Here is a 13,683-nt window from a genome sequence, read left to right as displayed (position 1 = left end):
CTTTCACATTGCTTGATAACATTAAGAGATGAGGAACAGTACAAAACAATTTGTCCAGATCCAGCTCTGTGAAAATGAGCTCATCTGCTCTTTCAGTGAGGAGATCAGCCTCTTGGATGAGGGAAGGAATACAGGCAAGACCTCAGCTCCAGCTAGACTTTCAATTTATGATATCTCCATCTAGGAAAAATCACTCTGGGAAAAATGCAAACCATTAATGACTACTGTACAAGTAGCTTTCCCAGTGCTTTGCTATCAGAACTTGAGAACAAAAGGATTTCAAATGTATCTGTTACGAGTTTGAATATAGTCAGTGTTTTTGCTAATAACTTGAATGATGGCTACAGTAGAGGCTTATAATATTTGTAGAGGACTTCAAGCTGAAAAGAGCAGCAATCAAGTCAGGGAAAAGGAGCAGAATTCAAAGTATCTCAGTGAAGAGAAAGAAGGATTTGAAATCAATCATTTTCTATCTGACAGACCAGCACCATTCAGGGAAGGAAGGGGCAGCTCATCTCAGTCACTATTCCCCACTGAAAACCTAAATCAAATTTACCACAGCTCATCTGAAAGGCCTTCCAGCCTAGCAAGGTTGCACTTTTCAATACTGAAGAGTAGCTGTCCCTTCCAGTTCTTCGTTACTCTTAAATTACTCAATCTGTGACACTAGCAAGCAACAAACAACCAACCCAGCATTTCACATAATCCTCCTCAGTGGCAGTTTAAAAACAGACCAGAACAGTGCATAGAGCTGGGCTTGATCCCTCCTCAGAGCTGTGGAGCCCTCTACAGGTCACGTGCCTCTGTGCTCCCTTTCTAGGCTAAAACACTCTGATCTGGCTCTTTAGCCAAAAAGCTGCAGCAGACTTGCTGAGTGGCCACTACAAGTAGATGAGAGCTGGCAGATTGGTGAGAATTATGAGAAGTGACTAGAGTGGCCATCTTCTGCTTCCAGGGAAACTCCCACACCGCTTCCCTTGTACAGTGACAGTCGAGAGAGATCACTCGCTCTCCTGCAACTAGAAGATGCCCCCACTCCAGCAGACAATCTGCTCTCCACAGCCTCCTTTCCCTACTTAAGGTGCTCCAAACCTGAGATCTCATCCTCGTTGTCCTCTGAGAACTGCTGGCTGCTCCGATGCTCCCAAGCGGGTGGCGTGTATTTCTTTCGTGTGATATGCTGGCGTCCAATTGTTTTCTTGGCGTTTTTTACCAGGTTTTTGGAGAGTGTCCTGGAACAAGAGGAGAGTGGATTGTGGCCAGCTGGCACCCACGTGCACGGCCACAGTCCAGCTTGGCCTCTAGAGCAGGCTCCAAAGGGTTAGAGAAACACCAGCACTCATAGTTACACCGAGAGCAAAGCAGAAACAGGAGCATCCCACCTTACCACTAGCACCCTTACACCATTCAACAGGTGCACAGTCAAGAGTAACTCTACCACCACAGAAGGTCAATGTTACCTACTAGCTCCCCAGCTATATGGACTGCCTCAAGGGACCTCAGCCCCAGCTGTGGGCTGTTTTTTTTGGCTGTAGAATTGCTCTGCAACCATAGCAATTCAGCATCAAACCAGAGACAAGGCCTAAAAAGAGTCCACATTCCTCTAAGCAGGGGATCTAGGGCTCCACAGGGAGAGATTGGAAAGGGAAGCCAGTGCTGAGCAGACTTGTGCTCCAACCTCCCAGTCATGCAGATCCAATATGAAGTGAGCCTTGTTCCAGACTCTCCCAAACGTCACCACCTCCATCCTGGAGCTCTCAAACACATTTATCTTGCATGTCCTAAGAGAAGGTGGGCTCCAACTCATTACATATGTGAGGAGCAGAGGTGAGGTGATCCACAAAAGGCTGTGCAGGGACACCGCTAGCCCAGTCTAGATACAGAGCTGCTTTTCCCTTGACAGAGAAAAGGCAGTTTGCTGAAGGGGAGCTGTGTGAGGCAACAAAAGGGACAGTGAGAGAGCAGCTGAGCATAGCTACTCTGTGCCAGTTCCTCCAGAGCAACCTCTCTACCTGTCAAGGGCAGTCCAGAGAAAGCAGGAAGGAGAAACCTTCCAAAACTGGGAGAGAATTAGTCTGTGTAGTCAGAATAAGCTCCTTATGACTGAGCTCTAGAAAGCCTCAGCCTGAGGGCAAGAACTGTCTGCACACATGCAGGATTACACGACCATCAGCTCAGGGAGACCACGAGCTCAAAGAAGAACAAATAAAGGACACATGGGAAATGCATCAGCCAGAAAATGGGCCACATTCAACCTAGAATAACAGCTGAGCCAGCACAGAGATTTCTAATGCATCACCTTATCAGGACTGGGACCAGGACAACACTAGAAGGTGGCTTGTTTTACTTTGCAAAGAAATTCATGAGGGGATCAAGCTGCTCCCTAAATTTATCAAGGAATGGAAAGACTTGGGACTGAGGGATAATGCTGTCCTGAGAACAACGATCACAGATGGAAGATGGGAACTGTAGTGTTTTCTAACCAGAGAAAGGTGATTTTCAGACACTGTGGAAGAGAGTGGGAGTAGAATTGTGGGCTGGTGATAAAGCAAATCTCACAAGTTGACAAACAAGACTTCTGAGACTGTGCCCAGACCTAAGAGAGCTCAGTGGGTACAAGCACAGCTCCCTCAGGATCCACCACACTGCCATGGAGCAACAGGAGGGACAGCCTGCATCCTGAGGCTGCAGTTCTGCAATGGTGAGAGAGTGCTCTCTAAACCTAAACTCCAGATTGGTAGCCTGGAAAAGGGAATTCCTGAAGTGACAAGCCCAAAGCCCAGGCAGCATGCAGAGCAGGAGAGAAGAAATCTTGGGAGCAGTGAAGGCTACAGCCTGAGCCAATGCCACCTTGCAAGCTCCCGCCCAGGGTGAAGGCATCTTACGTGGTTGAATGGCCAAGGTGCCCAAGGGATATGACCCCCACTGTCAGGCCCTGGAACATATCGGTCACCTGCTGGGAGCTGAGTCACAAACACACAGGAGAGAGGCTTAGACTCCACAGCACACCAAGCACAAATGCAGCAGCAACCAGATCCCAGCAGCTACAGCATTTGCTAACCTAGCCACCAAGCACAGGAGCAAAGTCTGGACTCAGGTCAACACCACGCACAGAGCTCTTTCACTGCCCCACAGTGCTCCCCATCCTCCAGCAAAGCAGAGAGGACACTCTCATGCCCACTGGAACCTCTCCCTAGAGAGATGCATCCTCAGGGTTTGCACTACTTCACCTTGGACAACTGGGCAGGGAATACCACCAAAAGCAAATGCTGTGCTTCTTCGCAGGTTTGACCAGTCCTCTGCTTCGGCCTAGGAGGCTGTTGCAAAACATGCAACGTGTTCCCCTCCTCGTACCTTGTAAAACCCCAAAGACAATGAGTAGAGACTCTGTGCAAGGAGAAGTCTGAGCAAGGCATTCTCAGGGTCTCAACTTCAGCTGAGGAGTTTGTGCTCTGAATTTTCTCAAGTGACTCCAGCTCAGCTAATCTCTGCTGAGTGGACTGGAGGAGGAAAAGACCCTACAGTTTCCAAATGGGTCAAGCACATCCCCAATGCTGTTCTCCCTCATTGGCAGTCACTCCACTGCACAGGTACCTGAGTGAGGGATTCTTCTCCTTGGCCTTGGGCTGCATGGCTTGCTTGGGTGACTGGCCCACGGTGAAGGCAAAGGTACCACGTACATGCTGGGGGTAGCGCAGTTTGTGCAGGTGCTTCCTGAAGACCTCAGCACTCTCTGAAGCCACCTCCTCATCAAAGGCAATCTTCAGCAACTGCAGGGACAGCAGAGAGCAGGCTCAAGGGACTATTGCAGTGTGCTCAACACTGCTGGGCCAGGAAACTAAGGACAGCAGCTTCCACTAGCTCTTCCCACATTACAGGGTAGAGCTCAGATCCTGGTCAAGAGCAGGGACTGCAACAGGCCAAGGTGGGCTAGGAGTGGGCAGTCTGCCCTCCACTAGCACGGAGGGTTACTCTGTCCCATATACCTTCTTCCTGGAGACTGCTCTGCACTGCTGCTCCTGTGATATTCCCAGTGCCCAGTTACTGCAGCCCAGAGCTCACAAGACACACAGGAAGGAGCAGACAGCACATTTTACAATGTGCTTCCCTCCCAGCATCACTCTACTGTATCCATAATCTCTCCAAGATGTAAAATGCTGAAGAACTACTCACATTTTTATATCTTGCCCCTACTATATTTCTCTCCTTTTAAAACCTGCTACAGTGTTTTGCAGAACCACCTCCTAGGGCCATGTGTGGGGATGAGGTCACACACCTTCTCAGGACTCTGGCAGCCACTGAGGCAGTCAGAAAGCAGCCCTCAGCTAAAGAGCAAGATGCAGCTCCTGTGCAAAACATGACTGCAGCTGGTCACAGGTTGGGACCACAGCCTATTCCTTCCCCTGCAAGGGGGCCTCAAGCTCCATAGCCTCAGATGCACTGTCACCTGCTACACAGGTTGTCTGGTCCCCTCAGGCAAAAAGTAGCTCCAAAGCCACATGATCCTGCTTAGTGAATGACTAGTCCCAAGGCACGGTGCCAGCAATAGCTACAGCCCCACTGGGTCCCATCACCAATATGTTCCTTGGTCAAGGGAGTACAGCTCCAAAGATGAAGCCCACAGCCCCACACTATCTTACCTGGAATGTGCACGAGCGCAGCTGCAAACCTTCCTGGATGAACTGATCCACCTGGGCCTGGATATTGATCTTCTTCTCTTTGGTTAACGAGGCAATGGGAAAGGATCGGATCACCACCTGCTCCCCCACTGGGCACAAAAATGGGAACAGGTTAGCCACAGCCTACTTTCTCAGCCCAGCACATGGCCAGACTGTCCTGGACCATCTGCTATCATCACAGAGAGCCCCATGGGATGAGAAAACCAGAAGCAGGTTAGAGATACTAGAGCCAAGCCATGGGGAGTTGCAGTAGATGCTGCCTAAGGTAAGCACTTGAGTATTCATTATCTACCAAAGGTGGTAACCAAGAGCAAACACTTCCTGTGTAATCCTGGGAGCAAACAACAAGCTTTTGGCCTCTCCAGCAGTCCCCAGCAAGGCCTAGCACTGGTTGATCACTTGCCCAAGACAGATTGGTAGAGGCCTTTACCGGCAACTCCTGCCACAACAGCCACTGTTTCAGACCTCCTGGCCACCTCTACCCCAGGCACGGCCAACCCATGACCACAGAGGATGTGACACACAGAAGATCCTTACCCAGAGGGTCTGTGGGAGTGCCTTTGAAGATGATGCGGTAAGTGGTGAGGAAGATGGCTCCTTCTGCAGGGAGAAGAGGTGGACCACCAATATTCCCTCCAGCAGCTTCCTCCCGGCCATCAGGCATAAGGTACACACGAAGCCCCTCCATTACACACTCCTCACCCACCAGCAGGTTGGGGCGCAGCAGCTTTGGCTACAGGATATACAATAAGGAGTTTAGGTGCATGAAGACTATGGAAGGAATGCTAATAGCCCCACACAGGAACAGAGTCATTTCCCCTCACACTGTAGCAGGCCAGGTCCATACCTTCTGGATAGGAGGAAGCCTCTTGCTCTCCCGGTGCACAGCATCCAGTGTCTCTATGTGCATCTGCACAATGTCTGGGAATAAACATGAAGTTAAGAGACTACAAGCCAAGTCGTGTCCTACACACCACCCACGCACTTGTTGCACTGGTTGCCCCTTTCCTGGCCTTCCCATTTGCTTATTTCGGAATTTTCTCTCAAGCAGACCCCTGAGTTGACCTGGAAGGATCCTCAGTGAGGCCACAAGGCTGCCCACTCCCCAGCACTGCTGCAAAGAATATTACCAGGGATCATGACGTGCAGCCCCTTGAGGTGCTCATTGGTGACTCCACTCTCTGTGCAGACTTTGTCCACAAAGCGGTTGATGAATCGCACCACGTAGTTGGCCACATCTGAGCTCTCAGCATCCTCAAACCCACTTTCTGTGTCATAGCTCTCAGCCACGCTGCCAGCAATGCTGCCATGCAGGAGGGGAGAAGTTAACTCAGAATACCTCTGTCCACCACCATAGCAGGAGGCCCCTACCCCATGCCACAAGGAGTCCAAAAGAGCTTCCACTCTTGGTACCATGCCAATGCAGGTTGGGCATTGCAACCTGCACCACTCTTGACTTGCACCTGAATGATCCAGATGCCCCAGGTACTGCACCAAGGAGCTCTTATCCTCAACTCAGTTTGCCCCAGGTCTCCTTGCAGCACAGCCCGTTGCCCAAGGTTTCTAATCCAGCCTACCTGTTGGTGACAAAGCTGTTACTGACGCTCTCCACATCCCCCAGCCCCGAGCTGCGTAGCAGGCGATTCTTGCTGGTGTCAAGAGGCAACAGCAAGTAGCTCATGCGGTTGGCATAGTGGATGGCCTGGCTGAAAACAGTGCTCTCCTCCTTTTGGATCAGCTCCTGTTGTTTCTCTCGGCTCATGGTGGGCCAGAGCCTCAGCTGTTCTGATGCTATCTCCAGGGCTGACTTCAATTCCTGCGGTTCCGCCTTGCTCTCCTGATGGAGTTGGAAGGACATGTCAATCTTCCACATGAACAGAAGACCTGTCAGCCTTCGCCCCACTGTGCCTACAGAAAGCTCCCCAAACCAATACAAAATTGCCTCAAGGCTGGTTCCAGCATCCTTACCAGCATGTGGAACAAGGAGAGCGCTGCTTCTGAGCACCTGCGTTCCATGGGCACTGACAAACATTTACCATTTCCTCACCTCATCTGTGTGGTTCTCCTCATTGTTGTCCAGGTACAGGGCTCGGATGTGGTTTTGCACATCACAGTAGAACATGGCCTCCCAGAATTGGATGTTGGTCCACACCACATGCTCCTGCACACAGCTGTAGGCAAACTGTGTGATGCCTGGGCTCAATTTCTGAAGAAGCAGAAGTGGAAGAGAGTTTCACGCAAACACTTTGTGCTATCTTCTCCTCTCCAGGTTATCCTTCCTCTAGCTTGTTGCTAGGAAAAGCAACACACCCTTGGGCACATGGGGGAGACATTCGTACCAGACCTCCCCTAAGCATTTGCCCACCACCTACCCAGAGTCCAAGAGGGTCTCATGTTACAGATGCTTTTGGGGGACAGAATCTTTTCTCAGCCTAGATTGACTGATAAATCAAGGCTGGCACTTCAGAGCATCCTCACTTCCTGAAGACCCTTCCTCTATAGGTGTTCCAGCCATCTTGGAAAACCTTGGGCTCAAGGACTGGCACAGCTAGCCATGTCAAGCTTGCGAGTGGTTACAAGCTACTGGACAAGACCTTGTACTCAGACAGCCACCAAGGGGACAATCTGCCCTTATGCTGGCTGCAGCACTGGCTCTCAATCCTTCAAACCTGCCAGTGTCTGTGGCTTACAAGGAGTTCCGAGTCCAAGTGGCCACATAGCTGAGTTTCTCTGCCTACAAAAGACCAACCACTCTTTCAACTTCTTCCTAGGCAGAAAGTGGCTTCCCAAAGCTGCCCTTCACAGGAGAGCTGCTTGCAGCCCCCTCCCCCACCAGATCTGTACAACACACATGGGCTACACAAGGGATCAAGATGCTGTAGATACTCACTCGGCAGAAAGCAGTGACCAGTGGCAAGAGAGCTGCTGCAATCCCATGTTCATCCATGGCAGTGCAGTCCTGGGGAGAAGAGCAGAGCTTGCAAGAGGATTTATCACAAGATCCCCAGATTTACTCCTTTCCTGCCTCGTGGCTTTCCAACATGCTGCTCTCCACTTGCAGTATGGCCCTCACAGGAGCAGAGCTGTATTTTCCTTCCACACTATGTCCCTCAAAACCCCACCATACAGATGGGAGCAGCTGTGTGGAAACAGTTATTCTCCTCTGACCAGACAAGTTTCCCTGGCACCTCAGAGATCCTCAGTCCATCTGTCCCCACAAGCCGTCCCCAAAGAGAAACGCTCTCCCCGGCCCTCTCCTACCTGTAAACAGCAGTTCATCATGCGGATTACGAAATCAAACTGCTGGTGGTCTAGCACTGCCCGATTCTGCTGCACATGTAGGTTCAGCTCCTGGGTCAGGCAGTGCCTGGCTGCTCGGCCCTTCATAGCGCGCAGCACAGCAGGGAATAACTGCAGAGAAGAAAAAGGGAGTAATGGAGTAGAGAGATGGGACCAAGTGTGAACTCAAGAGCAGCCCACAACAAGGAGCAGTTCAGGTTCTGGCTGTGCTGGTTGTCTGCATACAGCTCGTTTGAAGTCAGACACAGATGCAAACCAGACCAAAATCCCACAATGTCTGGTCAGTTCAAGCACAGCCACTGGGATCTCCCTGTTCAGCAATGCTGGGGTCGTCTCCAACCTGGTTACACCCAGAGCACAGTCCCTACAGGTAACTGGGAGATACAGAAATAGCACTGAATTGGCTCAATAGAGTAATCAGCCAAGCTCTAGGAGCAACAAGGAGCAACAATGCTGAGAGGAGAACACATGAACTTGCAAGAACACTGTTGGTTAGCAGAGACCTGAACAGGGGCAGGAAATGTTCTCTCCAGCCCATCACAGAGGAGAGGCAGAGCAACACCCCCCCCATCCTTCTCCCCATAATCAACAGCTCGAGACACGCCCCCCTCACCTTTTTGGCTTCTAACATCTTGTTCTCAAAGACATAGGAGATGCAGTTCCTGACGACCTCCAGGCGACGGGCACTGTTGGCCAAGGCATTGCCATTACGCTCCAGGATGGCAGCTGGGGAGAGAATTGCCTGTTACTTCGATCAGAGCAGGGATTTCACATGCAGTGGGGAAGAGACAGGAGCTCCTTCCCCTGCTCTGTATGGCAGGGCTCTTGGCTCTAAAAGCCCATGCTGGAAGAAGTTAAAGAGCACAGCACTGCTTCTTTTCAAAAACAGCAATTCTACTTGCATTTTGCTCATATAGGGCCTCAGACATGTCATAGTGTAGAACGGAGCCAGCAACCCTACAGCTGGCAATGCAATGTAAAGCTCCCTCTGAGCTGGACTTCTCACCACAAGGAAAGGCTCTCTGTGCACACATACCAATGGGAGGTCCCGATGGCACCATGCACTTCTTCTCTGCCTTCACAGCAGGAGGAGCCGTCTGCAGCTTGGCAGTAGCCTGGTCTATGATCCATTGGACTGTCCCCTCATCTAAACGTGGAAAGGGCTTCTGGTGGAGACGCAGATGACAGCCTTCCGTGGGTTTCTGCACCTTGTGCATTGCCACAGCAGGGTATGGATTCTCCTGGCAAAGCAAAAGCAGACAGTTCCTTTTCAGACAAGTAGAAGTCCCATGTTCTCTCGTAGGGCCTCCTTCAGTAGCAAACACCCTCCCCAGCAGGTCTGCTACCAACCCCCCAAAGCCACACAGTCTGCTTTCAGTACTGCAGGGTTAACAGTCTCATCCTGCTTTACTCTCAGCAGCTGCAAGAACAGCACACTTTAGTGATGAACACAGCAGTGAGCAAAACATCATTTAGGAGCTCAGGCCTAAGATGGCTAAGTGCTCAATAGGCCATAAAAAGCTTGGTACTCCACTTTCAAAAGATCTTAGCTGGTTGTCCTCCACCAGATGACAAACACAATGGCTGACCAGGTTCTCCAGAACAAAGGAAAAGAATTATGGGATGCTCAGACCATCTGAAAACTAGGAATCCTACTTTGGGGTATGTGGGAGAGGTTCACACCAGACCAGACACTTTTAGGTCCATCAGCAGTTACCCCTGCCACATCTAAGAGTGCAAGGTGGGCCAGGCTGAAGCACCACGAGTGGTTGTTCCAACAATTGCTTACTGTAACAGAAATGAAGGGAAGACAGACAGATCTGGTCCCTGACCCCAGGGTTCTCCCTGCACCGTATCTCCATCAGACCAGGTCCTCCCACCTGCGCTCCAGCCTTCAGGACTCACATTTTTATAAAGTTTCTCTGCCAATTCCTTGATGTGCCGCAGTATTTTCTGCTTGTTCCCCTCTTCTGCATGCATTCGCTTTACTTCATAAGCAACAAGCTGAAAGAAAAAGGGACAAGTGAGAGGAGTATCTGACTGCTGCTGCTGGGCATCATCTGGCCATACTGCCCACACTCTGAGCCCAAACAATACTCCAGTTCTGTCCCCAGATGCTCCCAGCCCAGATGCAACATCACAGCCAGGGTGTTGAGGTTGTTCCCTGCCTCAGCCCCTTGGAGGGGAAAGCAAGGGTTGACAGGAATACATCCCACAGCCATGGTTATTTACAGTGGGCTGTCAGGCTGCCAAAGGTTGGGTCAGCCAGGCAAAGATGTGCTGCACTAGCAGTCAGGGAAGGGAGGAGCTGCTCCCAAACTGCCTCTTACCTCATCAAATAGGTCAATAGAGCGATATGGCGCACCCCTCTCAGTCACAAAGCCAGCGAATGCCATGCCTTCCAGCACCTTGGTGAGGAAGTCATCCTCTGTTAGCCCCCTCTGCCCAAGGAAGGCTGCCTGGAATAGAGAAGAGTGTGCACTATCAGCAGGATGACTGTCCAGGCAACAGTTGTCCCAGCTGATGTAGTAGCATGGGTAATGTACTATCACCGCAATGAAGGAAGAGGACAGGAGCCAGTATGGCAGTGGAACAAAGCAGTCTCCTTCACTATCCCCATGTGGATTTGTATAGAAACCTCCGTTGCCCTTGCCTATTGCAATGAGACATCCAGATTTGCAGTAACCTCTGTGATAAGCTGTGTGGCAAACAAAGTGCACTAGCTATGCAGCATTAGCCCCCTCGTGCACTCCATGGGAAGTATGAGACAGGACTGCTGCAGGCTTCTTCTAGCACCTCTGTTGAGAGGCTCATCCAGAACAATGCTTGTTCACCCAAGCTCTTGTTCCAAATATATCTTTGGAGGAGACTCCCACCACTGGTCACAATGAGAGCCTGAAGCAACAGGTTTCTTTTGTCTACAGACAGCCTTTAGGACTTCCTTCTTAATACACAAGTGTGAGAACTCATCCCACAGGAACACTGCCAACTACTACACATCACATGCTTTCACAAGGAGCTGGTGAAGGATAGCATGCTCTTCTGAAATTCCTTCGTCTGCTTGCTGCACACTACATCACACACTACAGGCGTGAAAAAGTACTAGGATGCTGAGGCAGACTGCTTATCCATAGAGTCCCAGGTGACGCCACACAAATCAACTTCTGGACTGCTATGCCAGCTATGCTCTCCCTCTTCATAGTTGTATGGAGGAGCTGGATGTTCCCCTTTGCAGAAGAAAAAGCTAGGAGATGAAGAGTTTAGTGCTGAAGCCACAGTCACTGCAAGAGAACAAGGACCGCTGAGTTCTGAGGCTGTAATTCTGCTGTGGCAAAGGAGCATGCTGCCAACAAAAGGGTACCAATCTCGCTAATCTATTGACATATGCACAGCTGTGATTCTGAAGGGAACCACATGCCTATCTGCTCCCCTGTGTCATTTCAGGGAAAGGGGCATTACTTCATAGTGCTCTGAGGCCTGGTAGATCACCAGGGAAGCCTCCCCAAATTTGACAAGCAGCACTAGTGGCACATGCTCCATGGTAGCAGAGTCTTTAGGAACACATAATCTTTAGATAAAGGGGCTACACCAAAAGCAAAGCTTCCCTAATAACTCCACCTGGGCTTTGATTTCCACAGTCAATCAAGAAAGTCCAGTTCATCTACCATTTCCCTTGTTTATTAAGCTCTTCTTTAGGCATTTCAAGGAGAAGAGGAGCTAATCAGCTACTTAATGCATAACTGCCAAGTGACAATATAGGGTACATTTAAAGGCTGAAAAGAATATGAAGGTGCGTAACTCTCTGCACAGTACCATTTGTGGCCTCTGCACATAAGCGATCAAGAGAAAGCATATTATTAGCAGGGGAGAGGTAGGGAGCAGAGATATGTAGCATGCTACAAGCAACTGGAAAAATACCATTTTGCTATTTGGGCAACCCTTTAGAAACATGAGATCATAGATGTCCTAAAGATGTTGCTGTGATGAAAGCAGCTGAATGACTGAAATTCTGAAATTAAATGACTATTTCATACTGCATACAGCTGCGGTGCACTTGAGTTTTATGAAACAGAAGTTTGTTATGCTTTATACTTTTTATAGTGATTTTATGAAAGGGTTCTTATGTTTACTGAATGTCTATAATTTTACAGAACTACTGAACCTCCATCAGGAATAACCTTTATCGAGCATAAAAAAGTTCAAAGCCTTTATGAACATAATGCTAATTTTAAATGTCAAACAGAAAACAGTGTACATTCTATGGACCACAGAGCTGATGATGCACATGTTCAGAAAGTGCAGAGTGCATGCATGTTCACACGCACTCCTCTGGCATACTTCTGCAGGTACAAGGCTTTTGCTCCCTTGAGTTTCCTGTGGACTAGGGAGGGTATGGGGGATGGGAGAGATGCCATCACACGCTCCCACAGAATCATAGAATCAGTAAGGTTGGAAGGGACCTCTGGAGATCATCTAGTCCAACCCCCACTGCTCAGCAGGGTCACCTAGAGCATGTTAGACAGGGTTGCATCCAGGCAGGTCTTGAAGATCTCCACAGAAGGAGACTCCACAACCTCTCTGGGCAACCTGGTCCAGTGCTCCGTCACTCTCACAGGGAAGAAATTCCCCCTCATGTTCAGGCGGAACTTCCTGTGCTTCAGTTTCTGCCCACTGCCTCTTGTCCTGTCACATGGGCAACTGGAAAGAGTTCGTCCCCGTCCCCATGACACCCTTCCTTCAGGTACTTGTACACATTGATCAGATCCCCCCTCAGTCTGCTCTTCCCCAGGCTGAAGAGGCCCAGCTCTCGCAGCCGTTCCTCACAGGGCAGGTGCTCCAGCCCTCGGATCATCTTTGAGGGAGCATTAAGACTTCCAGACTCCCTGTCCTCACTGACTTTGAATGTGCAATATAGAGGATATGACTGCAGCAGGAAGGAGAGGACTGCTGTTTTGCGGGCTCTGTTACATGGCCATGTTAAGCCGTAACACTCCAGCCCCTCTCCTCATCTGTCATCTTCTCCTGCTTCAGGTTTCCTCCATGGAGTCCCAAACATTTCAAGGCTTCATAGTCCTCTCCCTGCCCCTGAACTTGCCAGCCATTCTGGTGTGGCTAACGCTCCAGGGGCTCCTGTGAAGGCAGACCACTCTGCTGCTTCTTTCTAGAGCTTAAGAAAATACGCAGCTCCAGGCCATTATGTGAGGGATACCTTCCACTAGACCAAGAAAGCTACATGACATTAGGCATGTATAATATAGTGCACCTGACTGCAAACTAGCATTAAACAGGAAAATAAAGCCCTCAGGACAGTCAAAGACAAACAAGGGAGGCAGGTGAACCTAGGAGTGACGCAGGAGAGGTCTCCTGCTGGCAGCACAGAACTTTATTTCTGGACACAGCTGTATTTATGCAAACTTTTTCACAGATTACCTCATTCCATACCTCATTCCAGCTTTAACTTAATCTAATTGGAAAAAGATTATTCCACAGACACATAAAACAATTTGAGAAAAGAATTCTGTTTCACGGACATGAGGCCCTACAAGCAGAAGAAACAGAGTCACTGTGGAAACACCTTCCCTGCCCTCCTGTGTTGGCCAAGCCACAGAAGTTTCTTTTACTTCTCCATCACACTGCTCCTAGCAGCAGTTCTTTTTTTCCCTAAATGTTCTGCCTCTCCAAGCATGTATCAGTATCAGAATCA

At 49.8% G+C, this 13,683-nt stretch overlaps 1 protein-coding gene across 8 annotated transcripts in view; it reads right to left on the bottom strand.

Annotated features, from left to right (window-relative positions):
• Positions 1–13,683, bottom strand: part of SBF1 (SET binding factor 1) — a 102,169-nt gene that overhangs the window by 10,506 nt on the left and 77,980 nt on the right. For 5 of the 8 annotated variants that reach the window (XM_062579334.1, XM_062579349.1, XM_062579363.1 and 2 more), the window contains 15 exons: positions 10,310–10,438; positions 9,885–9,983; positions 9,016–9,220; positions 8,593–8,705; positions 7,941–8,090; positions 7,570–7,638; positions 6,727–6,885; positions 6,257–6,516; positions 5,810–5,982; positions 5,527–5,600; positions 5,217–5,412; positions 4,641–4,768; positions 3,595–3,770; positions 2,886–2,963; positions 1,093–1,232 (listed from right to left, as the gene is read on the bottom strand). In XM_062579334.1, the coding sequence (XP_062435318.1) occupies positions 1,093–1,232; positions 2,886–2,963; positions 3,595–3,770; positions 4,641–4,768; positions 5,217–5,412; positions 5,527–5,600; positions 5,810–5,982; positions 6,257–6,516; positions 6,727–6,885; positions 7,570–7,638; positions 7,941–8,090; positions 8,593–8,705; positions 9,016–9,220; positions 9,885–9,983; positions 10,310–10,438 (2,149 nt within the window). The remainder of the gene's footprint in view (positions 1–1,092; positions 1,233–2,885; positions 2,964–3,594; positions 3,771–4,640; positions 4,769–5,216; positions 5,413–5,526; positions 5,601–5,809; positions 5,983–6,256; positions 6,517–6,726; positions 6,886–7,569; positions 7,639–7,940; positions 8,091–8,592; positions 8,706–9,015; positions 9,221–9,884; positions 9,984–10,309; positions 10,439–13,683) is intronic. The other 3 variants (XM_062579343.1, XM_062579389.1, XM_062579380.1) reach the window with 1 other exon arrangement.

Source organism: Rhea pennata, chromosome 1, assembly GCF_028389875.1.
Source record: "Rhea pennata isolate bPtePen1 chromosome 1, bPtePen1.pri, whole genome shotgun sequence".
NCBI lineage: Eukaryota > Metazoa > Chordata > Aves > Rheiformes > Rheidae > Rhea > Rhea pennata.
This window is presented reverse-complemented; position numbering and strand designations above follow the sequence as displayed.